The sequence below is a fragment of the Anomaloglossus baeobatrachus genome, chromosome 3 (assembly GCF_048569485.1).
Source record: "Anomaloglossus baeobatrachus isolate aAnoBae1 chromosome 3, aAnoBae1.hap1, whole genome shotgun sequence".
Classification (NCBI taxonomy): Eukaryota; Metazoa; Chordata; class Amphibia; order Anura; family Aromobatidae; genus Anomaloglossus; species Anomaloglossus baeobatrachus.
The window spans coordinates 473,168,706-473,193,080 of NC_134355.1; the positions used below are offsets into that span (position 1 = coordinate 473,168,706).

A 24,375-nucleotide genomic window follows, 5' to 3' on the forward strand; every position below is an offset into this window, starting at 1 on the left:
GTAAGATGTTGGTATCTCATTAGTAAGGAAAAGACATGTTTATAGGTTTCTAAATTCTTCCTACTGGCCATAACTTCTTCCATAAACCCACAAGTACAGTGCACATGAAAAAGCAGTACAAAAGCCCGGTATAGTTGTAAACCTACTTCAAATGCCAGAAAAAGAAGTGTCCGATTCTCTGATTGGTCAGGGCCTTCTTCAGCAGAAATCTAACTAGTAAATTGTCAAGGTACTGTTCATACTTCAGAACCTGCAGAACATAATAGAGTAGTGAAGCAATAGGATTCAAATGAGGTGATTGCTATGTTCTCATGTATTTATATAGATACCATATGAACATTCGCATAGATAAACACTGTTAAAAAGAAATATGTCTTCCAACACTCAAAATAGAGTTAAATTTGCTGCGACTTGTAAGCCTATTGAATGACTGAATGCTGCCATCTGTTTTTAAAGTTGCTTATATAGCCATAAAATTGCTACAGACCGTTTTTAACTGCTTATTAAAAGCAGTCTTCCTATTAGTTATACCAACTGCGTATTCAACACATCTAAATAATATGATTATATATAAAATGTTACGTTATTACTTTAAGTGTTTCTTAAAGCGTTTTGTGGAAAAACCAGACATTACTGAAGGAAACAAATGTGATATTTGGATTCAGCACACCAAAATAAGGATCACATGTTATCAGTTCTCAGTGTCACCGGGCCTGAGTTTATCGCATATCATGTAACAATTCGTTATTTTCCTGTGAAATGCCGCTCTATCTGAATCATGGTGGATAAAAATCAGTTTTGTTTTTTTTTAAAAAAAAAAAAAACACGGATTTTTTTGATTTAAAAATCGGATTTTTTTCAATAAACTGCTTTTTGAGGAAAATATTTTACCATCCAAATGTTCTTCCATCATGAGATAAAGCTGAGTTGTTTAACTCAGTAGAATAAAGGCTGTATATGTGTAACATTCACAATGCCATGCTCTTCCAGAGGTTTCTGTAGGATTAATGGGCAGTTTCTCTCCTATATTATCACAGGTGCTCGCTTTACTTACACAGTTCTCAAAACTGAATTTGACTCCGCAGAGGTCCCAGCCTCTTCTTCACGGCAAAAATATTACAACATGAACAGAGTTGAGAAAAAGACCTTAATCCTATTGTTCTACAAACCTATGAATACAGAATCAACCCCTTCAGTGTCAAGTCCAAGAAGTTAGACAATATGTTTGATTGTTTGGAGTGGAATAGATCTGCACAACACAAGAAGAATGTGAATCTAAGTGTGAGTAGGAGGAAGGGCAAGCAGACAAGAAAATGAAAGTGAAACTTTGAGCACAATACTGCAGCATAGCCACAGACAGACAAGTCTGGATCTGTTTGTGTGTACGATCTGAGGTTTATTACATTCTTTCCTTATAATGGCAGCAGCCCGCAAAAGAGACCCAGTTTGGGAATATTTTAATGAAGCTCCTTCGCCTATCGGTAAGGCAGGCATGCGTGCAAAATGCAAACGATGCAACAAAGAGATGCAAGGCCTTGTGGCGCGAATGAGGCAACATCATGAGAAGTGCGGTGATGAAGATGACCAAAGAAACACTTCTGAACAGGCAGGATCTTCAGGTTGGTAAACATTTTTATTGAATCCTATTTCTAAAGACTGAACTGTCATGTGTGAGAAAGAAGGGAATTTTGTTACTTACCGTAAATTCCTTTTCTTCTAGCTCCTATTGGGAGACCCAGACGATTGGGTGTATAGCTACTGCCTCCGGAGGCCACACAAAGCATTACACTAAAAAGTGTAAGGCCCCTCCCCTTCTGGCTATACACCCCCCGTGGGATCACGGGCTGCTCAGTTTTAGTGCTAAAGCAAGAAGGAGGAAAGCCAATAACTGGTTCAAACAAATTCACTCCGAAGTAACATCGGAGAACTGAAAACCGTTCAACATGAACAACATGTGTACCCGAAAACAACCAACAATCCCGAAGGACAACAGGGCGGGTGCTGGGTCTCCCAATAGGAGCTAGAAGAAAAGGAATTTACGGTAAGTAACAAAATTCCCTTCTTCTTCGGCGCTCCATTGGGAGACCCAGACGATTGGGACGTCCAAAAGCAGTCCCTGGGTGGGTAAAGAAATACCTCATGTTAGAGCTGCAAAGACAGCCCTCCCCTACGGGGAGGCAACTGCCGCCTGCAGGACTCTTCTACCTAGGCTGGCGTCCGCCGAAGCATAGGTATGCACCTGATAATGTTTGGTGAAAGTGTGCAGACTCGACCAGGTAGCTGCCTGGCACACCTGTTGAGCCGTAGCCTGGTGTCGTAATGCCCAGGACGCACCCACGGCTCTGGTTGAGTGGGCCTTCAGCCCTGATGGAACCGGAAGCCCAGCAGAACGGTAGGCTTCAAGAATTGGTTCTTTGATCCATCGAGCCAGGGTGGCTTTGGAAGCCTGCGACCCTTTGCGCTTACCAGCGACAAGGACAAAGAGTGCATCCGAGCGGCGCAGGGGCGCCGTGCGGGAAATGTAGATTCTGAGTGCTCTCACCAGATCTAGCAAATGCAAATCCTTTTCATACCGATGAACTGGATGAGGATAAAAGGAAGGTAAGGAAATATCCTGATTAAGATGAAAAGAGGATACCACCTTAGGGAGAAACTCCTGAATGGGGCGCAGCACTACCTTGTCCTGGTGGAACACCAGGAAGGGAGCCTTGGATGACAGCGCTGCTAGCTGAGACACTCTCCGAAGAGACGTGACCGCTACTAGAAAGGCCACTTTCTGTGAGAGTCGAGAAAGTGAAACATCCCTCAGAGGCTCGAAAGGCGTCTTCTGGAGAGCAACTAGTACCCTGTTTAGATCCCATGGATCTAACGGCCGTCTGTACGGAGGGACGATATGACAAACCCCCTGCCGGAACGTGCGCACCAGAGAAAGTCGTGCTAGACGCTTCTGAAAAAACACGGATAGTGCCGAGACTTGCCCTTTAAGGGAGCCGAGCGACAAGCCCTTTTCCAACCCAGATTGCAGGAAGGAAAGAAAAGTAGGTAACGCGAATGGCCAGGGGGATACTCCTTGTGCAGAGCACCAGGATAAGAAAATCCTCCACGTTCTGTGGTAGATCTTAGCAGAAGTGGACTTCCTAGCCTGTCTCATGGTGGCAACGACCCCTTGGGATAATCCTGAAGACGCTAGGATCAAGGACTCAATGGCCACACAGTCAGGTTCAGGGCCGCAGAATTCCGATGGAAAAACGGCCCTTGGGACAGTAAGTCTGGTCGGTCTGGTAGTGTCCACGGTTGGCCGACCGTGAGATGCCACAGATCCGGGTACCACGACCTCCTCGGCCAGTCTGGAGCGACGAGTATGACGCGGCTGCAATCGGATCTGATCTTGCGTAGCACTCTGGGCAAGAGTGCCAGAGGTGGAAACACATAAAAGAGCCGGAACTGCGAGCAATCTTGCACTAGGGCGTCTGCCGCCAGAGCTCTTTGATCGCGAGACCGCGCCATGAAGGCCGGGACCTTGTTGTTGTGCCGAGACGCCATTAGGTCGACGTCCGGCACCCCCCAGCGGCGACAGATTTCCTGAAACACGTCCGGGTGAAGGGACCATTCCCCTGCGTCCATACCCTGGCGACTGAGGAAGTCTGCTTCCCAGTTTTCTACGCCCGGGATGTGAACTGCGGATATGGTGGATGCCGTGTCTTCCACCCACATTAGAATCCGCTGGACTTCCTGGAAGGCTTGCCGACTGCGTGTCCCTCCTTGGTGGTTGATGTATGCCACCGCTGTGGAGTTGTCCGACTGAATTCGGATCTGCTTCCCTTCCAGCCACTGCCGGAAGGCTAGTAGGGCAAGATACACTGCCCTGATTTCCAGAACATTGATCTGAAGGGTGGACTCCTGCTGAGTCCACGTACCCTGAGCCCTGTGGTGGAGAAAAACTGCTCCCCACCCTGACAGACTCGCGTCTGTCGTGACCACCGCCCAGGATGGGGGTAGGAAGGATCTTCCCTGTGATAATGAGGTGGGAAGAAGCCACCATTGCAGAGAGTCCTTGGCCGTCTGGGAAAGGGAGACTTTCCTGTCCAGGGAAGTTGACTTCCCGTCCCATTGGCGGAGAATGTCCCATTGAAGTGGGCGCAGATGAAACTGCGCAAACGGGACTGCCTCCATTGCTGCCACCATCTTCCCTAGGAAGTGCATGAGGCGCCTTAAGGGGTGCGACTGACCATGAAGGAGAGACTGCACCCCTGTCTGTAGTGACCGCTGCTTGTCCAGCGGAAGCTTCACTATCGCTGAGAGAGTATGAAACTCCATGCCAAGATACGTTAGTGATTGAGTCGGTGACAGATTTGACTTTGAAAAGTTGATGATCCACCCGAAAGTCTGGAGAGTCTCCAGCGCAACATTCAGGCTGAGTTGGCATGCCTCTTGAGAGGGTGCTTTGACAAGTAGATCGTCCAAGTAAGGAATCACCGAGTGTCCCTGAGAGTGTAAGACTGCTACCACTGCCGCCATGACCTTGGTGAAAACCCGTGGGGCTGTCGCCAGACCAAATGGCAGAGCTACGAACTGAAGATGGTCGTCTCCTATCACGAAACGTAGAAAACGTTGGTGTTCTGTAGCAATCGGCACGTGGAGATAAGCATCTTTGATGTCTATTGATGCAAGGAAATCTCCTTGAGACATTGAGGCAATGACGGAGCGGAGGGATTCCATCCGGAACCGCCTGGCGTTCACATGCTTGTTGAGCAGTTTTAGGTCCAGAACAGGACGGAACGAGCCGTCCTTTTTTGGAACCACAAAGAGATTGGAGTAAAAACCTTGCCCTTGTTCCTGAAGAGGAACAGGGATCACCACTCCTTCTGCTCTTAGAGAGCCCACCGCCTGCAGAAGGGCATCTGCTCGGTCGGGATGTGGGGAAGTTCTGAAGAACCGAGGCGGAGGACGAGAACTGAACTCTATCCTGTACCCGTGAGACAAAATGTCTGTTACCCACCGGTCCTTGACCTGTGGCAGCCAAATGTCGCCAAAGCGGGAGAGCCTGCCACCGACCGAGGATGCGGAGGGAGGAGGCCGAAAGTCATGAGGCAGCCGCCTTGGAAGCGGTTCCTCCGGTTGCTTTCTTGGGGCGTGAGTGAGCCCGCCAGGAATCTGAGCTCCTTTGCTCCTTCTGAGTCCCTTTGGACGAGGAGAATTGGGCCTTGCCCGAGCCTCGAAAGGACCGAAACCTCGACTGCCACCTCCTCTGTTGAGGTTTGCTTGATCTGGGCTGGGGTAAGGAGGAGTCTTTACCCTTGGACTGTTTAATGATTTCCGCCAATTGCTCACCAAACAGTCTGTCTACAGATAATGGCAAGCTGGTTAAACATTTTTTGGAAGCAGAATCCGCTTTCCATTCCTTTAACCACAAGGCTCTGCGCAAAACCACAGAGTTGGCGGACGCCATTGAGGTACGGCTCGTAGAGTCCAGGACAGCGTTGATAGCGTAGGTCGCAAACGCAGACATTTGCGAAGTTAAGGACTCCACTTGCGGCACTGCTGGACGTATGATAGAGTCCACCTGTGCCAGACCAGCTGAAATAGCTTGGAGTGCCCACACGGCCGCGAATGCTGGAGCAAACGACGCGCCGATAGCTTCATAGACAGATTTCAACCAAAGGTCCATCTGTCTGTCATTGGCATCTTTAAGTGAAGCCCCATCCTCCACTGCAACTATGGATCTAGCCGCAAGCCTGGAGATTGGGGGATCCACCTTTGGACACTGGGTCCAGCGTTTGACCACGTCAGGGGGAAAGGGATAACGTGTATCCTTAAGACGTTTGGAGAAACGCTTGTCTGGATAAGCATGGTGTTTCTGGACTGATTCTCTGAAGTCAGCGTGGTCCAGAAAAGTACTCAGTTTACGCTTGGGATACCTGAAAAGGAACTTCTCCTGCTGTGCAGCTGCCTCTTCTGCTGAAGGGGCTGGGGGAGAAATATCCAACAGTCTATTGATGGCCGCTATAAGGTTATTTACCATGGCGTCACCATCAGGAGTATCCAGATTGAGAGCGGTCTCAGGATTAGACTCCTGATCACCCTCCTCTGTCTCATCATACAGAGACTCGTCTCGCTGAGACCCTGACCAGCGTGATGACGTGGAGGGTCTCTCCCAGCGAGCTCGCTTAGGCTGCCTGGGACTGTCATCCGAGTCAGAGCCTTCAGCCTGAGATGCCTGGGACCCCCTAGAAGCACGGATTAGCTCCAACTGAGGGGGACCGGGGAACATTGACACAGCAGTGTCCATGGTCTGAGTAACTGGCCTGGCCTGCAAGGTCTCTAGGATTTTTGTCATAGTCACAGACATCTTGTCAGCAAAAACTGCAAACTCTGTCCCCGTCACCGGAACAGGGTTCACCGGTGACTCTGCCTGGGCCACTACCACCATAGACTCCGGCAGACGAAGTGGCACAGGGACTGAACATTGCACACAATGTGGGTCATTGGAACCTGCCGGTAGATCAGCCCCACAAGCGGCACAAGCAGCGTATACAGCCTGTGTCTTGGCACCCCTGCGTTTTGCGGATGACATGTTGTTGTCTCCTCAGAGCAATATAGGGTATACAGCCAAGAAGCGACCTTACAGTGCTATATATATATATATATATATATATATATATATATATATATATATATATATATTATATATATTATATATATATATATATATATATATATATATATATATATATATATATATATATATATATATATATATATATATATATATATATATATATATGGTACAGAGACGCGGGTGTGTGGTCGCCCGAATCCCTTGCCTGGGTCTCCCAGAGCCTGTGTCCGTTCCCCAGCCAGACTGCATGCAGGAATGGCTGCCGGCGTCCTGTGGAGAGGGGCGGGCCCTGGGTGTGTTCAGACGAAAAGCGGGAAACTTGCGTCCCACTGTGCCCAGTGAGAGGGCTGGAGTATGTAAATAAGACTCCAGCCCTCGGCGCTGACTATAGGACAGCGTCTCTCCCTTTCCCTGATTGACAGGGTGGGGGCGGGAACGAAGCGGAGCTAGGCCGCAAAAGCCGGGGACTAGATTTATAAGCGCCGCCGTCCGGTCGGCGCGAAGTCCCCGGCGCACCACAAGTCTCAGCCGCGCCGCCGCTCCAGGGGCGGCCGGCGCGGCGGTCCCCAACACATAAAGTCCCTCAGAGAAGCTGCAGTGACTGTAACCCCCGCGCGCAGCGCTACTGTCCCCGGCGCACTAGCACACCCAGCAAGTCTGGAGTGTGCGCGGCCTGTCCAAACGGGGACACAGAGTACCTGAATGTTGCAGGGCCTTGTCCCTGAACGGTACCCAGCTCCGTATCCAGCAGGTTCTACGGGTCTGTGGATGGAGCCCGGCCTCAGGGCTTGGGGGCCGGTAAGATCCCACTTCCTCAGAGCCCCTCAGGGGGATGGGGAAGGAAAGCAGCATGTGGGCTCCAGCCTCCGTACCCGCAATGGGTACCTCAACCTTAACAAACACCGCCAATAGGAATGGGGTGAGAAGGGAGCATGCTGGGGGCCCTATATGGGCCCTCTTTTCTTCCATCCGATATAGTCAGCAGCTACTGCTGACTAAACAGTGGAGCTATGCGTGGATGTCTGACCTCCTTCGCACAAAGCTTGAAAACTGAGCAGCCCGTGATCCCACGGGGGGTGTATAGCCAGAAGGGGAGGGGCCTTACACTTTTTAGTGTAATGCTTTGTGTGGCCTCCGGAGGCAGTAGCTATACACCCAATCGTCTGGGTCTCCCAATGGAGCGCCGAAGAAAATTATATTTCTTATTATTACTGCATGTTACTGTCATTTGGTACAGTTATGAAGAAAAACAAATATTCCTTTTGGGGCAGGGGCAGTGATGTGTTGTGTACAATAAGCAGAAATTGTATAATAAACAATAAAATAACAGCATTGACTTTTTTTGTTTAGGGGAATTCATGGATTCTGGAAACTATCCACCTCCAAGATTACCATCATCCTGTTCTACAGTTTCAGACTTATCCATCCAGGATAGTGCTTCATTAGCAGCATCATCATCATCAGACACCCACAGCCACATATCACCATCACCCAAAAGGAAGAAAAAACCTTTACCTCCTGGAACCATCATAGATAGGTTTGTGATAAGAACTAGCAGATTAGAAAAAGTTGATTGATGAAAAAATTGCCCAGTTTATTTATGCAACGAACTCTTCTTTCCGTCTGACACAGAACCCACATTTCATTAATATGGTTCAGTCACTGAGACCAGGATACAGTCCACCCAGCAGAGCTGATGTTGCAGGGAAACTGCTGGATCAAGTGTATGACAGAGAAATGGAGCAATGTGCAACAGCTCTGGAGGGTAAAATTGTTAACCTAAGTATTGATGGGTGGAGTAATGTCCACAATGATCCTATTGTATGTGCTTGTATAACAACAGAAGAAGGTAAAGTATTCCTTGCACAAACAACTGATACGTCAGGAAATGCACACACAGCAGAATACTTACAAGAAGTGGCAGTAAAAGCTATAACAACATGTGAACAAAAATTCAAATGTCTAGTACGCAGTTTGGTCACTGACAATGCTGCAAACGTATCCAAGATGAGAAAGAGATTTAGAAGAGCAGGGAGGGAATACAAAGCTGCTAATAACATATGGTTGCAGTGCTCATTTGCTGCACCTCTTAGCCAAAGACTTAAGTGTTCCAGAAATAAAAGCTAATGTTGTTGAAATTGCTAAATACTTCCGTAATAATAATTTTGCTGCAGCAACTCTGAAAAGGATGGGTGGAACCAAGCTAACGCTCCCACAAGATGTTAGATGGAACTCTGTGGTGGACTGTTTTGAGCAGTATATCAAAAACTGGCCTATTCTGATGACACTTTGTGAAGAAAATCGAGATAAAATAGATGGTACTGTCACGGCCAAAATCTTCAACAATGGGCTTAAGAGAAATGTTGAACATATGCTGAGTTTCCTGAAACCCATCTCTCAAGCTTTAAACAAAATACAGAAAAATAGCTGTTTTATTGCGGATGCTGTTGAAATTTGGAAGGAACTGAGTGAACACTTAAAAACAGAACTACACATGGACAGAATTAAATTACAAGCAGTAAACAAACGAATGGGACAAGCACTGACTCCAGCTCATATTTTGGCAAATATTGTCAATATCCAATATCAGGGGCAAAACCTAAGTGCTGAGGAAGAGGAGTTAGCTAGGACATGGGTATCCAGCAATCATCCATCTTTAATGCCAACTATAATAAACTTCAGAGCTAAGGGGGAACCATTCAAGAAATATATGTTTGCTGAAGATATTTTAAGGAAGGTCACACCAGTAAACTGGTGGAAGTCACTTAAGCGCTTGGATTTAGAGACTGTTCAAGTAATGATTTCCCTTTTAACAGCAGTAGCTTCTTCTGCAGGCGTTGAAAGAATATTCTCTTCCTTTGGACTCATTCATTCTAAATTGAGAAATCGGTTGGGACCCAATAAAGCAGGAAAGCTTGTTTTTCTTTTCCAGATTATGAATAGGAACAAAGAAGAAGATGATGATGATGAAGATGACGACAAGTAAACTACAGAGGACAGCAGGGACAGTAGTATTTAAGTTTTTCATGTGTTGGCTGGGCTGACAGTCTAAGTTTCTTAAAATGAAGGGAATTTTGTTTACTTACCGTAAATTCCTTTTCTTCTAGCTCCAATTGGGAGACCCAGACAATTGGGGTGTATAGCTTCTGCCTCCGGAGGCCACACAAAGTATTACACTTAAGTGTAAAGCCCCTCCCCTTCTGCCTATACACCCCCCCGTGCATCACGGGCTCCTCAGTTTTGGTGCAAAAGCAGGAAGGAGGAAACTTATAAATTGGTCTAAAGTAAATTCAATCCGAAGGAAGTTCGGAGAACTGAAAACCATTCAACACGAACAACATGTGTACACAAAGAACAACAGCCCGAAGGGAACAGGGGCGGGTGCTGGGTCTCCCAATTGGAGCTAGAAGAAAAGGAATTTACGGTAAACAAAATTCCCTTCTTTGTCGCTCCATTGGGAGACCCAGACAATTGGGACGTCCAAAAGCAGTCCCTGGGTGGGTAAAATAATACCTCGTAATAGAGCCGTAAAACGGCCCCTTCCTACAGGTGGGCAACCGCCGCCTGAAGGACTCGCCTACCTAGGCTGGCATCTGCCGAAGCATAGGTATGCACCTGATAGTGTTTCGTGAAAGTGTGCAGGCTCGACCAGGTAGCCGCTTGACACACCTGCTGAGCCGTAGCCTGGTGCCGCAAAGGCCAGGACGCACCCACGGCTCTGGTAGAATGGGCCTTCAGCCCTGAGGGAACCGGAAGCCCAGAAGAACGGTAGGCTTCGAGAATTGGTTCCTTGATCCACCGAGCCAGGGTTGATTTGGAAGCCTGTGAACCTTTACGCTGGCCAGCGACAAGGACAAAGAGTGCATCCGAGCGGCGCAGGGGCGCCGTACGAGAAATGTAGAGCCTGAGTGCTCTCACCAGATCTAACAAGTGCAAATCCTTTTCACATTGGTGAACTGGATGAGGACAAAAAGAAGGTAAGGAGATATCCTGATTGAGATGAAAGGGGGATACCACCTTAGGGAGAAATTCCGGAACCGGACGCAGAACCACCTTGTCCTGGTGAAACACCAGGAAAGGGGCTTTGCATGACAGCGCTGCTAGCTCAGACACTCTCCGAAGTGATGTGACTGCTACTAGGAAGACCACTTTCTGCGAAAGGCGTGAAAGAGAAATATCCTTCATTGGCTCGAAAGGTGGTTTCTGAAGAGCCATCAGCACCCTGTTCAGATCCCAGGGTTCTACCGAACGCTTGTAAGGAGGGACTATGTGACAAACCCCCTGCAGGAACGTGCGTACCTGTGGAAGTCTGGCTAGGCGCTTCTGAAAAAACACAGAGAGCGCTGAGACTTGTCCCTTAAGGGAGCCGAGCGACAAACCCTTTTCCAATCCGGATTGAAGGAAGGAAAGAAAAGTGGGCAAGGCAAATGGCCAGGGAGTAAAACCCTGATCAGAGCACCAGGATAAGAATATCCTCCACGTCCTGTGGTAGATCTTGGCGGACGTTGGTTTCCTGGCCTGTCTCACAGTGGCAATGACCTCTTGAGATAACCCTGAAGACGCTAGGATCCAGGACTCAATGGCCTCACAGTCAGGTTGAGGGCCGCAGAATTCAGATGGAAAAACGGCCCTTGAGACAGCAAGTCTGGTCGGTCTGGTAGTGCCCACGGTTGGCCCACCGTGAGATGCCACAGATCCGGGTACCACGACCTCCTCGGCCAGTCTGGAGCGACGAGGATGGCGCGGCGGCAGTCGGACCTGATCTTGCGTAACACTCTGGGCAGCAGTGCCAGAGGAGGAAACACATAAGGCAGTTGAAACTGCGACCAATCCTGAACTAAAGCGTCTGCCGCCAGAGCTCTGTGATCTTGAGACCGTGCCATGAATGCCGGGACCTTGTTGTTGTGCCGGGACGCCATTAGGTCGACGTCCGGCATCCCCCAGCGGCAACAGATCTCTTGAAACACGTCCGGGTGAAGGAACCATTCCCCTGCGTCCATGCCCTGGCGACTGAGAAAGTCTGCTTCCCAGTTTTCTACGCCTGGGATGTGAACTGCGGATATGGTGGAGGCTGTGGCTTCCACCCACAGCAGAATCCGCCGGACTTCCTGGAAGGCTTGCCGACTGCGTGTTCCGCCTTGGTGGTTGATGTATGCCACCGCGGTGGAGTTGTCCGACTGAATTCGGATCTGCTTGCCTTCCAGCCATGGCTGGAACGCCTTTAGGGCAAGATACACTGCCCTTATCTCCAGAACATTGATCTGAAGGGAGGACTCTGGCTGAGTCCAGGTACCCTGAGCCCTGTGGTGGAGAAAGACCGCTCCCCACCCTGACAGACTCGCGTCCGTCGTGACCACCGCCCAGGATGGGGGTAGGAAGGATTTCCCCTTCGACAATGAAGTGGGAAGAAGCCACCACCGAAGGGAGGCTTTGGCTGCCTGAGAAAGGGAGACGTTCCTGTCGAGGGACGTCGACTTCCTGTCCCATTTGCGGAGAATGTCCCATTGAAGTGGACGCAGATGAAACTGCGCAAAAGGAACTGCCTCCATTGCTGCCACCATCTTCCCTAGGAAGTGCATGAGGCGCCTCAAGGGGTGTGACTGGCCTTGAAGGAGAGATTGCACCCCTGTCTGTAGTGAACGCTGTTTGTCCAGCGGAAGCTTCACTATCGCTGAGAGAGTATGAAACTCCATGCCGAGATATGTCAGTGATTGGGCCGGTGTCAGATTTGACTTTGGGAAATTGATGATCCACCCGAATCTCTGGAGATTCTCCAGAGCAATGTTCAGGCTGTGTTGGCATGCCACTCGAGAGGGTGCTTTGACAAGCAGATCGTCTAAGTAAGGGATCACCGAGTGTCCCTGAGAGTGTAGGACTGCTACCACTGTTGCCATGACCTTGGTGAAAACCCGTGGGGCTGTCGCCAGGCCGAAAGGCAGTGCCACGAACTGAAGGTGTTCGTCCCCTATGGCGAAACGCAGGAAGCGCTGATGCTCTGGTGCAATCGGAACGTGGAGATAAGCATCTTTGATGTCGATTGATGCTAGGAAATCTCCTTGGGACATTGAGGCGATGACGGAGCGGAGCGATTCCATCCCGAACCGCCTGGTTTTTACGTGTTTGTTGAGCAGTTTTAGGTCCAGAACAGGACGGAAAGATCCGTCCTTTTTTGGCACCACAAACAAGTTGGAGTAAAAACCGTGACCCTGTTGCTGAAGAGGAACAGGGATCACCACTCCTTCTGCCTTCAGAGTGCTCACCGCCTGAAGAAGAGCATCGGCTCGCTCGGGGGGCGGAGATGTTCTGAAGAATCGAGTCAGAGGACGAGAGCTGAACTCTATCCTGTAACCGTGAGACAGAATGTCTCTCACCCAACGGTCTTGTACCTGTGGCAGCCAGGCGTCGCAAAAGCGGGAGAGCCTGCCACCGACCGAGGATGCGGTTTGAAGAGGCCGAAAGTCATGAGGAGGCCGCTTTGGGAGCGGTTCCTCCGGCGGTCTTTTTAGGACGTGACTTAGACCGCCATGAATCGGAGTTCCTCTGACCCTTCTGTGGCCTGTTGGACGAGGAGAATTGAGACCTGCCCGCGGGCCGAAAGGACCGAAACCTCGATTGTACCTTCCGTTGTTGAGGTCTGTTTGGTTTGGACTGGGGTAAGGATGAGTCCTTTCCCTTGGATTGTTTAATGATTTCATCCAAATCGCTCACCAAACAGGCGGTCGCCAGAAAATGGCAAACCGGTTAAGAACTTTTTGGAAGCAGAGTCTGCCTTCCATTCACGTAGCCACATGGCCCTGCGGACTGCCACCGAATTGGCGGATGCTACCGCCGTACGGCTCGCAGAGTCCAGGACAGCATTAATGGCGTAGGACGCAAACGCCGACGCCTGAGAGGTTAAGGACACCACCTGCGGAGCAGAGGCACGTGTGACTGCATTAATCTGCGAGTGACAAGCTGAGATAGCTTGGAGTGCCCATACGGATGCGAATGCCGGAGCAAAGGACGCGCCGATAGCTTCATAGATGGATTTCAACCAGAGCTCCATCTGTCTGTCAGTGGCATCTTTGAGTGAAGCCCCGTCTTCCACTGCAACTATGGATCTAGCCGCCAGTCTGGAGACTGGAGGATCCACCTTGGGACACTGAGCCCAACCCTTGACAACGTCAGGGGGGAAGGGATAACGTGTGTCCTTAAGGCGCTTAGAAAATCTGGACAAGCTCGGTGTTTCTGGACTGCCTCTCTGAAGTCGGAGTGATCCAGAAACGTACTCATTGTACGCTTGGGAAACCTAAAACGGAATTTCTCCTGCTGAGAAGCTGACTCCTCAATTGGAGGAGCTGGGGGAGAAAGATCCAACACCTGATTGATGGACGCTATAAGGTCAATCACTATGGCGTCTCCTTCAGGTGTATCTAGGTTGAGAGCGGCCTCAGGATCAGAATCCTGATCTGCCACCTCCGCTTCATCCTCTAGAGAGTCCTCTTGCTGAGACCCTGAGCAGTGTGATGAAGTCGAGGGAAGCTCCCAGCGAGCCCGCTTAGGCGGTCTGGGACTGCGGTCCGTGTCGGAGACCTCACCTTGGGACCTATGAGTCACCCCAGGAGCACTTTGCTGCTCCAACCGAGGGGGGCCTGGGGTCAATGATTCAACAGTGCCCGGGGCCTGTGTTACCGGTCTGGACTGCAAGGCTTCTAGTATCTTAGCAGACCATTTATCCATAGACTCAGAAAGTTTGTCAGCGAATACTGCAAACTCCGTCCCTGTCACCTGGACAGTGGTAGCAGCTGGTTCCACCTGGGCCACCAGTGGCAGAGGCTCCGGCTGAGTAAGTGCCACAGGGGCCGAGCATTGCACACAATGAGGGTAGGTGGAACCTGCCGGTAGCATAGCCGCACATGAGGTACAGGTTGCAAAGTAAGCCTGTGCTTTGGCACCCTTGTTTTTTGCGGACGACATGCTGTTGTCTCCTCTGAGTACAATCCGGGAGGGTATATAGCCAAAAACCAACAGTGCGACCGTACAGAGTATATGTATAGCATATAAATATATATAAGTATATATATATATAAATATATATATATATAAATATATATAAGTATATATATATATAAATATATATATATATATATATAAATATATATATATATATATATAAAATATATATATATATATAAAATATATATATATATAAATATATATATATATATATATATATATATATATACATACATACATACATACATACATACATACATACATACATACATACATACATACATACATACATACATACATACATACATACATACATACATATATATATATACACTAGTAACAGGTGCGGCTTACCGACCGCCCAAAGCGGTTGTGTGACCACCAGATTCCCTGCCTGGGCCTCCCAGAGCCGTGTTGTCTCTCCTCTCCAGCTTCAGAAGTGCTGACAGGAATGGCTGGAGGCGTTCTGTGAGGAGGAGGGGGCCGTGGGCGTACCCTAGAAAGTGCGGGAATCTGGTGCCCCACGGTGCTCAGTGAGGGGGGAGGAGGATACAAAGTATGCTCCAGCCCTCAGCGCTGACTTCCAGTGCAGCGTCCCGCCCTTCCCCTGACTGGCAGGCCCGGGGGCGGGAGTATGCGGTACTAGGCCGCAGAAGCCGGGGACTAAAGTTATAAGCGCGGCCGGCAAACAAGCGCGGTAGTCCCGGCGCACTAACACACCCAGCAGTGCTGCGTGTATAACACAAGCGCTCCATGCGCCGTCCCCAAGGGGACACAGAGTACCTCACAGTAGCAGGGCCTTGTCCCTGACGATACCCGGCTCCTGTCCAGCAGATTCCTCAGGGGCTGCGGAGGGAGCACGGTCCCAGTGCCTGGAGACCGATTAGGATCCCACTTCACCCAGAGCCCTTAAGGGATGGGGAAGGAAAACAGCATGTGGCTCCTGCCTATGTACCCGCAATGGGTACCTCAACCTTAACAGCACCGCCGACCAGAGTGGGGTGAGAAGGGAGCATGCCGGGGGCCCTGTTATGGGCCCTCTTTTCTTCCATCCGATATAGTCAGCAGCTGCTGCTGACTAAATTGTGGAGCTATGCGTGCATGTGTGCCTCCTTCGCACAAAGCATAAAAACTGAGGAGCCCGTGATGCACGGGGGGGTGTATAGGCAGAAGGGGAGGGGTTTACACTTTTAAGTGTAATACTTTGTGTGGCCTCCGGAGGCAGAAGCTATACACCCCAATTGTCTGGGTCTCCCAATGGAGCGACAAAGAAATATATATATTTTGTTTAGTCAAATTAGTTAACAAACATGGATGTTTGTTTAAGCAAATAACTTATGCTGTAATGTTATTGCTTCAGTTGAATAAATCTATTTAAATTGTTAAGGTCAGGATTATTTTTCTCCTTCCTAAGTACAACAGAACAGTGGTGTCCAAATATGAATGATTAACCCATTAAACTGGGGAGAAAAAAGTAATATAAAAAGTGATCCTAAAAATCTTCATCTACTTGCATGTTAAAGTAGCAAGAACTAGTTTAGGTAGAAATTTTGATTTAAATCAAGCCTTACTGACTAGTGATTTAAATCGTGATTTAAATCAGTTAGATTTAAATCAAATCCACCCTGATCTGAATTGGTCACATCACTTCCTATCTTAGTGGCTAATCTCCAGAACGTCATGGACACAAGAAGTAGTTATGAAAGCTGGCCAGAGAATTTAGTGTCGCACACCGGCTAGTCAAGCATATGAAAATCCCAACTGAGCATGCACTGCTCCCCATGCCCACCTCTCCCATGCAGGCATCAGTGATAGTAAATGACAGTAAAGATTTTTACTATCACTGTGGAGAGGTGGAAGTGCGGAGCAGTGCATAATCAGTTTGGATTTACACATGACTAGCCAGTGCGCAACACTGAATTCTCCAGGACTCACAGCAAAATATCAGGAGAAGGTGGAGAAAAAGAGAATTTTGTTTACTTACCGTAAATTCTTTTTCTTATAGTTCTGACATGGGAGACCCAGACCATGGGTGTATAGCTACTGCCTCCGGAGGACACACAAAGTACTACACTCAAAACGTGTAGCTCCTCCCTCCGGGCTATATACACCTCCTGGATGACAATCTAACCAGTTCAGTGCAAAAGCTGAAGGAGGACATCCACCCATAAGTAGAGATAGAGTAAAACTCGGAAAAAACTGAACTCTGTCTACAACAACAGCCAGTGAAAACACACGGAACAAAAACTGCCAACAGGCAACAGGGAGGGTGCTGGGTCTCCTATGTCGGAACTATAAGAAAAAGAATTTACGGTAAGTAAACAAAATTCTCTTTTTCTTCATCGTACCTTATGGGAGACCCAGACCATGGGACGTTCCAAAGCAGTCCATGGGTGGGAAATAAACCAAACTGAGAAGTAGGCAAAACCTAACTTCACAAATGGGCGACAGCCGCCTGAAGGATGCGTCTGCCCAAGCTCGCATCTGCCGAAGCATGAGCATGCACTTGGTAGTGCTTCGAAAAAGTGTGCAGACTGGACCAAGTGGCAGCCTGACAAACCTGCTGAGCCGTAGCCTGGTGCCTGAAAGCCCAGGAGGCACCGACAGCTCTGGTCGAGTGCGCCTTAATCCCCGGCGGGGGAGGCACCTGAGAACACTGGTAGGCATCGGCGATAGCCGACCTAATCCAACGAGCTAGGGTCGGTTTAGAAGCAGAGAGACCCTTGCGCTGACCCGTGGTTAGCACAAAAAGTGAGGTGCACCGCCTAAAAACGGTGGTGCGTGACACATAGATTCGGAGCGCCCGCACCAAATCCAAGGTGTGCAATGCCTTCTCAAAGCAATGCACAGGGGCCGGACAAAGAGAGGGCAATGAAATGTCCTGGTTAAGGTGGAAAGAAGACACCACCTTAGGGAGAAAGTCCGGAGTCGGACGAAGAACCACCTTGTCTTGGTGAAACACCAAAAAGGGGGATTCCGAAGAGAGCGCAGCCAAATCAGAAACTCTCCTGAGAGAAGTTATGGCTACTAGAAAAACAACTTTCTGTGAAAGTCTAAACAAGGGAATCTCCCTAAGAGGCTCAAAGGGGGGTTTCTGTAAGGCCGTGAGGACCAGATTAAGGTCCCAGGGATCCAAAGACCGCCGGTAAGGAGGAATGATGTGAGCTGCGCCCTGCATGAAGGTGCGCACCTGAGCCAGTCGGGCGATACGCCGCTGGAATAATACCGACAGAGCCGACACCTGTCCTTTGAGGGAATTGAGGGACAGTCCTAGCTGTAGACCAGACTGTAGAAAAGACAGGATGGTCGGCAAGGAGAACGGCCAAGGAGCATGGTCGGAAGAGCGACACCAGGACAGGAAGATCCTCCAAGTCCTGTGATAAATCTTGGCCGAAGAAGACTTTCGAGCCTGAGTCATGGTGGAGATGACCTCAGAGGGAATGCCTGAAGCCGTCAGGATCCAGGACTCAAGAGCCACGCCGTCAATCTGAGAGCCGCAGAATTCTGGCGGAAAAACGGACCTTGAGAGAGAAGGTCTGGGCGGTCTGGGAGATGCCACGGCACCTCTACAGACAGGCGGAGCAGGTCTGGGTACCAAGCTCGCCTGGGCCAGTCCAGAGCAATGATTATGACCCGACGGCCCTCCATTCTGATCTTGCGCAGAACCCTGGGCAAGAGAGCTAGAGGGGGAAACACGTAGGCCAGACGGAACTGGGACCAATCCTGAACCAGCGCGTCCGCTGCGAAGGCCTGAGGATCGTGGGAGCGAGCCACGTAAACCGGAACCTTGTTGTTGTGCCGGGATGCCATTAGATCCACTTCCGGAGTACCCCACTTGCGGCAGATTGACCTGAACACTGCCGGGTGCAGGGCCCACTCGCCGCTGTCCACGGTTTGACGGCTGAGATAATCGGCCTCCCAGTTTTCTACGCCTGGGATGTGGACTGCTGATATGGTGGACTTGGATTCCTCCGTCCACTGGAGGATTCGTTGAACCTCCAACATCGCCAGGCGGCTGCGAGTTCCGCCCTGGTGATTGATGTAGGCAACCGCTGTCGCGTTGTCCGACTGGACTCGAATGTGCCTGCCCGCCAACAGGTGGTGCAAGGCTAGGAGAGCTAGAAACACAGCTCTGATCTCCAGCACATTGATCGGGAGGGCTGATTCGGACGGAGTCCAAGTGCCCTGTGCTCGGTGATGGAGAAACACTGCTCCCCAACCGGAGAGGCTGGCATCCGTGGTGAGAATCACCCAGGACGGAGTCAGGAAGGAGCGTCCCTGTGACAGAGAGAGGGGCCGAAGCCACCACTGAAGAGAGCTCCTGGTCTGTGGCGACAGAGCCACTAGCTTGTGCAGGGAAGAGGTCCGCTTGTTCCAACAGCGGAGAATGTCCAACTGCAGGGGACGCAGATGGAACTGTGCAAATGGAACCGCTTCCATTGACGCCACCATCTGACCCAGCACCTGCATGAGGTGTCTGATGGAATGACGGCGGTGCCTCAGCAGAGAGCGCACCGCTAGCTGAAGGGACTGCTGTTTGACCAAGGGCAACTTCACAAGTGCCGGCAGAGTCTCGAATTGCATCCCTAGGTACAGAAGTCCCTGGGTCGGGGTCAGAGTGGACTTGGGCAGGTTGACAAGCCACCCGAACTGAACAAGCGTGGCGAGAGTGAGCGAGACACTCCGCTGGCAGTCTGCCCTGGATGAGGCCTTGACTAGAAGGTCGTCCAGGTAGGGGATTACTGCCAACCCCTGAAGATGCAGGACCGCAACCACTGCTGCCATAACCTTGGTGAAAACACGAGGGGCCGTGGCTAACCCGAAGGGGAGAGCCACGAATTGGAAATGTTCCTCTCCGATTGCAAAGCGGAGCCAACGCTGGTGTGAAACCGCGATAGGCACGTGCAGATAGGCATCTCTGATGTCGATGGATGCCAGAAAATCTCCTTGGGTCATTGATGCAATGACCGATCTCAGAGATTCCATGCGAAAACGCCGCACCTGAACATGCTTGTTGAGAAGCTTGAGATCCAGGATGGGCCGGAAGGAACCGTCCTTCTTGGGGACTAGAAAGAGGTTGGAGTAGAAACCTCTGAACCGTTCCCGAGCGGGAACCGGAACAATAACACCGTTGGCCTGCAGGGATGCCACGGCCTGAGAGAAGGCGGCGGCTTTGGAGCAGGGGGGGGGGGGGGTGGACAGAAAAAAATCTGTTTGCCGAGCTGGAAGAAAATTCTATCCTGTAGCCGTGGGAGAGGATATCCCGCACCCACTGATCGGAGACGTGTTGAAACCACACGTCGCCAAAGTGGGAGAGCCTGCCACCGACCAAGGACGTTGCTGGCGCAGCCAGAAAGTCAAGAGGGGGCTGCCTTAGTGGTAGCGGCTCCTCCGGACTTCTGAGGACGCGGCTTCGCGCGCCAGATGGGTTTACGATCCTTGGCTGCGGTAGTGGACGAGGCTGAGGGCTTAGAGGATGACCAGTTAGAGGAACGAAAGGAACGAAACCTCGATTGGTTCCTGCCCTGGACAGGTCTCTTGGCTTTAGCTTGTGGCAAGGAAGTACTCTTCCCTCCAGTAGCTTCCTTAATTATTTCATCCAGTTGTTCACCAAACAGCCAGGACCCAGCAAAAGGGAGGCCCGCAAGGTACTTCTTAGAAGAAGCGTCTGCTTTCCACTCTCGAAGCCACAAGATCCTGCGGATCGCGAGAGAGTTAGCGGAGGCCACCGCCGTGCGGTGAGAAGCCTCCAGAATGGCAGACATGGCGTAGGATGAAAAAGCCGAAGCCTGAGAAGTTAAGGCCTCCATCTCAGGCATAGAGTCCCTGGTGAGGGAATGTATCTCCGCCAGAGAGGCAGAAACTGCCTTAAGAGCCCACACTGCCGCAAAAGATGGGGAGAAGGAGGCTCCTGCCGCCTCATATGCAGACTTGGCCAGAAGGTCAACCTGGCGGTCAGTGGGATCCTTAAGAGAGGTGCCATCGGCCACCGCTACGACTGTGCGGGCTGAGATTCTAGACACCGGAGGGTCTACCTTTGGGGACTGAGCCCACTCCTTCACCACATCTGGTGGAAAGGGAAAACTGTCATCAGAACTACGCTTTGGAAAGCGTTTGTCAGGACAGGCCCTGGGTTTGGTGACAGTGGCCTGAAAACTGGAGTGGTTAAAAAACGTACTCCGAGCTTTCTTAGGTGAGGCAAACTGATGTATCTCTACCAGAGAGGCTTGTTCCTCTGACACTGGTGGAGTGAGGTTCAGAACGGAGTTAATGGACGCAATCAAGTCACTAACATCCGCATCATCCTCAGACAAGGCAATGGGGTACCTAGAGCTAGCGTCTGAACCCACAGTAAAAGTATCCTCCTCGCCCCGTGAATCAGAGCCGTGGGACGAGGAAGGAGAAGGGTCCCTACGTCTCCGTTTAGGAGAACGGGGTCCTAGAACATGCTCTGAGGGCTCTGCAGAGCTCGGAGCAGCAGAGGCGCCCTGAGAAGGGGGCTGATGCATGGTCAGCAGTGTCCGGGACAGTTGTCCCATAGAGTCGGCAAAAGACTGGGAAATAGCTCTGGAAAAAGATGCTACCCAAGCCGGGGGATCAGTCACCGGGGCTGGAGCAGCCGGAGGAACCCCTGAGGAGGCTCCAGGCTGAGGGACCACCATATCAGAGCAGGCATCACAATGTGGGAATGTGCTTGGCTCTGGCAGAATGAGCTTACATGCAGTGCATATAGCGTACAGCTTTGCAGCCTTGCTCCTAGTGACAGACATGCTGCTGAGGTGGAGGCTCTGCAGCAAGAATACACTCCTGTAGAATGCCCTGAGAGTGTATAATAAAAAGCCCACAACCAGAGGTTGTGGCTTACCAGACCGCTCTCTGTGTGCCCTCCGGATTCCACAGCTCAGACCCCCAGTGAAGCGTCAGTCTTCCTAAAAAGCAGCAGCTGCAGCATCCAGCGCCGATCAGTGTAAGAACGCTGAGAAAATGGCGCTGGAAGGAGGAGGTGGGCGGGGAGAAGCCCAAGAGCGGGAAACCGGAGGGCCAAGGAGAGATACAGGGGAGGGAACATCTCCTCAGAGAGGAGTGTCCTCCCCTCTGCTGGCCGGCCGGTGGGCGGCGCCACGCTATGCATCTGCATGAATGACATGCAGGGAAGCCGAAACCGAAACTAGGCCCAAACTGAAGCCGGGGCCTAGATTTTAACATGCGGCCGACGAGTAGGCACCCCCGGCGCGGTTCTCCGGAAAAACACCGAGAACCGGCCGGAATTACAGTAAAAGACAAAAAACATACTCTCCCCTCAATAAAAGTACCCGGGACCCCTGAAAAACGTCTCAATACTTAGCTTTTGAGACGCAGGGCCATGTCCCTGAGGGAAGGTCAAACGCTCCGTCCAGCAGGAACCTGACAGGGCTGCGGATGGAGACCGGTCTCCTGCACAGCAGAGAGGACAGAGACGGCTCCCACTTCAAACCAGAGCCTGAAAAGGATGTTGAAGAAGCGCGGCATGTGAAGGCTCCAGCCTTGTAAAGTCAACCTTAACAGCACCGCCGACACAGTGGGGTGTGAAGGGACATGCCGGGAGTCCAGATTGGACCCGCTTTTCTTCCATATCTTTAAAAACAAAATCTTAAAAATGAAAAATCAGAGAATGCATGTGTGTGTGTGTGACCTCCTGAAACACAAAGCATTGAACTGGTTAGATTGTCATCCAGGGGGTGTATGTAGCCCGGAGGGAGGAGCTACACGTTTTGAGTGTAGTACTTTGTGTGTCCTCCGGAGGCAGTAGCTATACACCCATGGTCTGGGTCTCCCATAAGGAACGATGAAGAAATAAAAGTTACTCAACCTGAAAGGGATGGCAAAGCTCTATTCCAGGATACTATTAGTTTTGTACTAGAAAATCAGTTGAAATATCCAAAGTGTCATCAGCCTTGAAAACGTATGTCTTATATGATCACAAAGCTTGATCTCATGGGGACACAGAATTGTCATTGAACACTAGTTTAACATTGATTGCCTATCCACATTGATCAGCTGTTCTCTGTCTCAGCAGCGAGCTGCCCCTTTTTTTTTTTTTAGAGAGTGGCTGCTGCCGGGTACTGCACATCCGCATCCTATTGATTTGAATGGGAGGTGGATATGGAGTATCCTGCCGCAGTCGCTATCTATCGACAGGGCAGCTCCGGAACTAAGCATTTATGTCTGCTTTCTGCTGCGGCACCGAAAACAGTTGATCAGTGGGGGTGCAGGGTGTCTGACTCCAGCTGATGAGACATGACGTATCCTAAGGATAGGCCAATGTTAAAGTAGTGACCAACCTCTAATTTCCCCCTCCTGCCCTACAAAGTCATAAAATGTACTGGTACGTCATATATCAGGTGCAGATCTATAAAGTGGGTTCAGCAACTGAGCTCATACAATACCAAAAACATGCAGGCTGTAATACACAGCCAGCATTTTTCTGTAAAAACTGAAAATAGAGCTAGCTCTGATATCTGATATTGAATTACTCACATGCAGCTGTCAATCACTTACAGATTAATTTACATAGCGTGCAATAGGGTTGTACTTCAGTATAGCAGACAAGCGGTAATATAATTGCATTTTAATAATGATGGAATCTTGGTTTAAGAGTAACTTTGTTTGAGAGCGTTTTGCAAGACAAGCAAAGCTTTTTAAAAATGTGTTACTTTGTTTAAGAGCAATGCTTTGCAATAAGAGCAAATTCCCACAGTGCAGACTTCTGGCTCTATCCTTTCAACGCACTCTGACCCGCTCTGGAGGTAATTTTCTGTCCATATGTGCTGTACACAGTATACCATTGCACAGTACAGACAACCGAGGAAAGGAGAAAAAAAAAAAAAAATAATAATCAGCTCACCCAGTCCAATGGAGGCGCCAAATGAGGGACAGGTGCACGGAGGCACCCTCCCCCACTCTTTCCCTTTAAATCTCCACCATGCTTTGAAACATTATGAATTGGGATTAGGAGCGTTAAGCTCAAACGCGTACCATCTGTACATTCTTTATCTCCATGGGGATTTTTATGCCCAGGATGTGAAATTTGTCATCCTCCTTTTTAAATGGATATTTAATAAAGATTCATTTTTTATTGCACCTGGACGTGGATGCTGGATCTTTCTTTGCATGGCACAGTACAGTATTTACTACCGTGTTTCCCCGAAAGTAAGGCCCTGTCTTACATTAATTTTACCCCCAAAAGTCCCACCCTGCCTTACTTTCGGGGGAGGCCTTAAACCATTTTTTTTTTAACAATAAAGAAGGGAATTTTGTTACTTACCGTAAATTCCTTTTCTTCTAGCTCTTATTGGGAGACCCAGACGATTGGGGTATAGCTACTGCCCTCCGGAGGCCACACAAAGCACTACACTAAAAAGTGCAAGGCCCCTCCCCTTCTGGCTATACCCCCCCGTGATATCACGGGTTCTCCAGTTTTAGTGCCAAAGCAAGAAGGAGGAAAGCCAATAACTGGTTTAAACAAATTAACTCCGAGTAACATCGGAGACCTGAAAAACCGTTCAACATGAACAACATGTGTACCCGCAAACAACAAAAAAATCCCGAAGGACAACAGGGCGGGTGCTGGGTCTCCCAATAAGAGCTAGAAGAAAAGGAATTTACGGTAAGTAACAAAATTCCCTTCTTCTTCAGCGCTCTATTGGGAGACCCAGACGATTGGGACGTCCAAAAGCTGTCCCTGGGTGGGTAAAGAAATACCTCATGTTAGAGCTGCAAGA

General features: G+C 49.9%; 1 protein-coding gene across 2 annotated transcripts in view; it reads right to left on the minus strand.

Annotated features, from left to right (window-relative positions):
- Nucleotides 1-24,375, minus strand: part of PIK3CA (phosphatidylinositol-4,5-bisphosphate 3-kinase catalytic subunit alpha) — a 136,906-nt gene that overhangs the window by 31,026 nt on the left and 81,505 nt on the right. For both annotated transcript variants that reach the window (XM_075340608.1, XM_075340606.1), the window contains exon 13: nucleotides 147-250. In XM_075340608.1, the coding sequence (XP_075196723.1) occupies nucleotides 147-250 (104 nt within the window). The remainder of the gene's footprint in view (nucleotides 1-146; nucleotides 251-24,375) is intronic.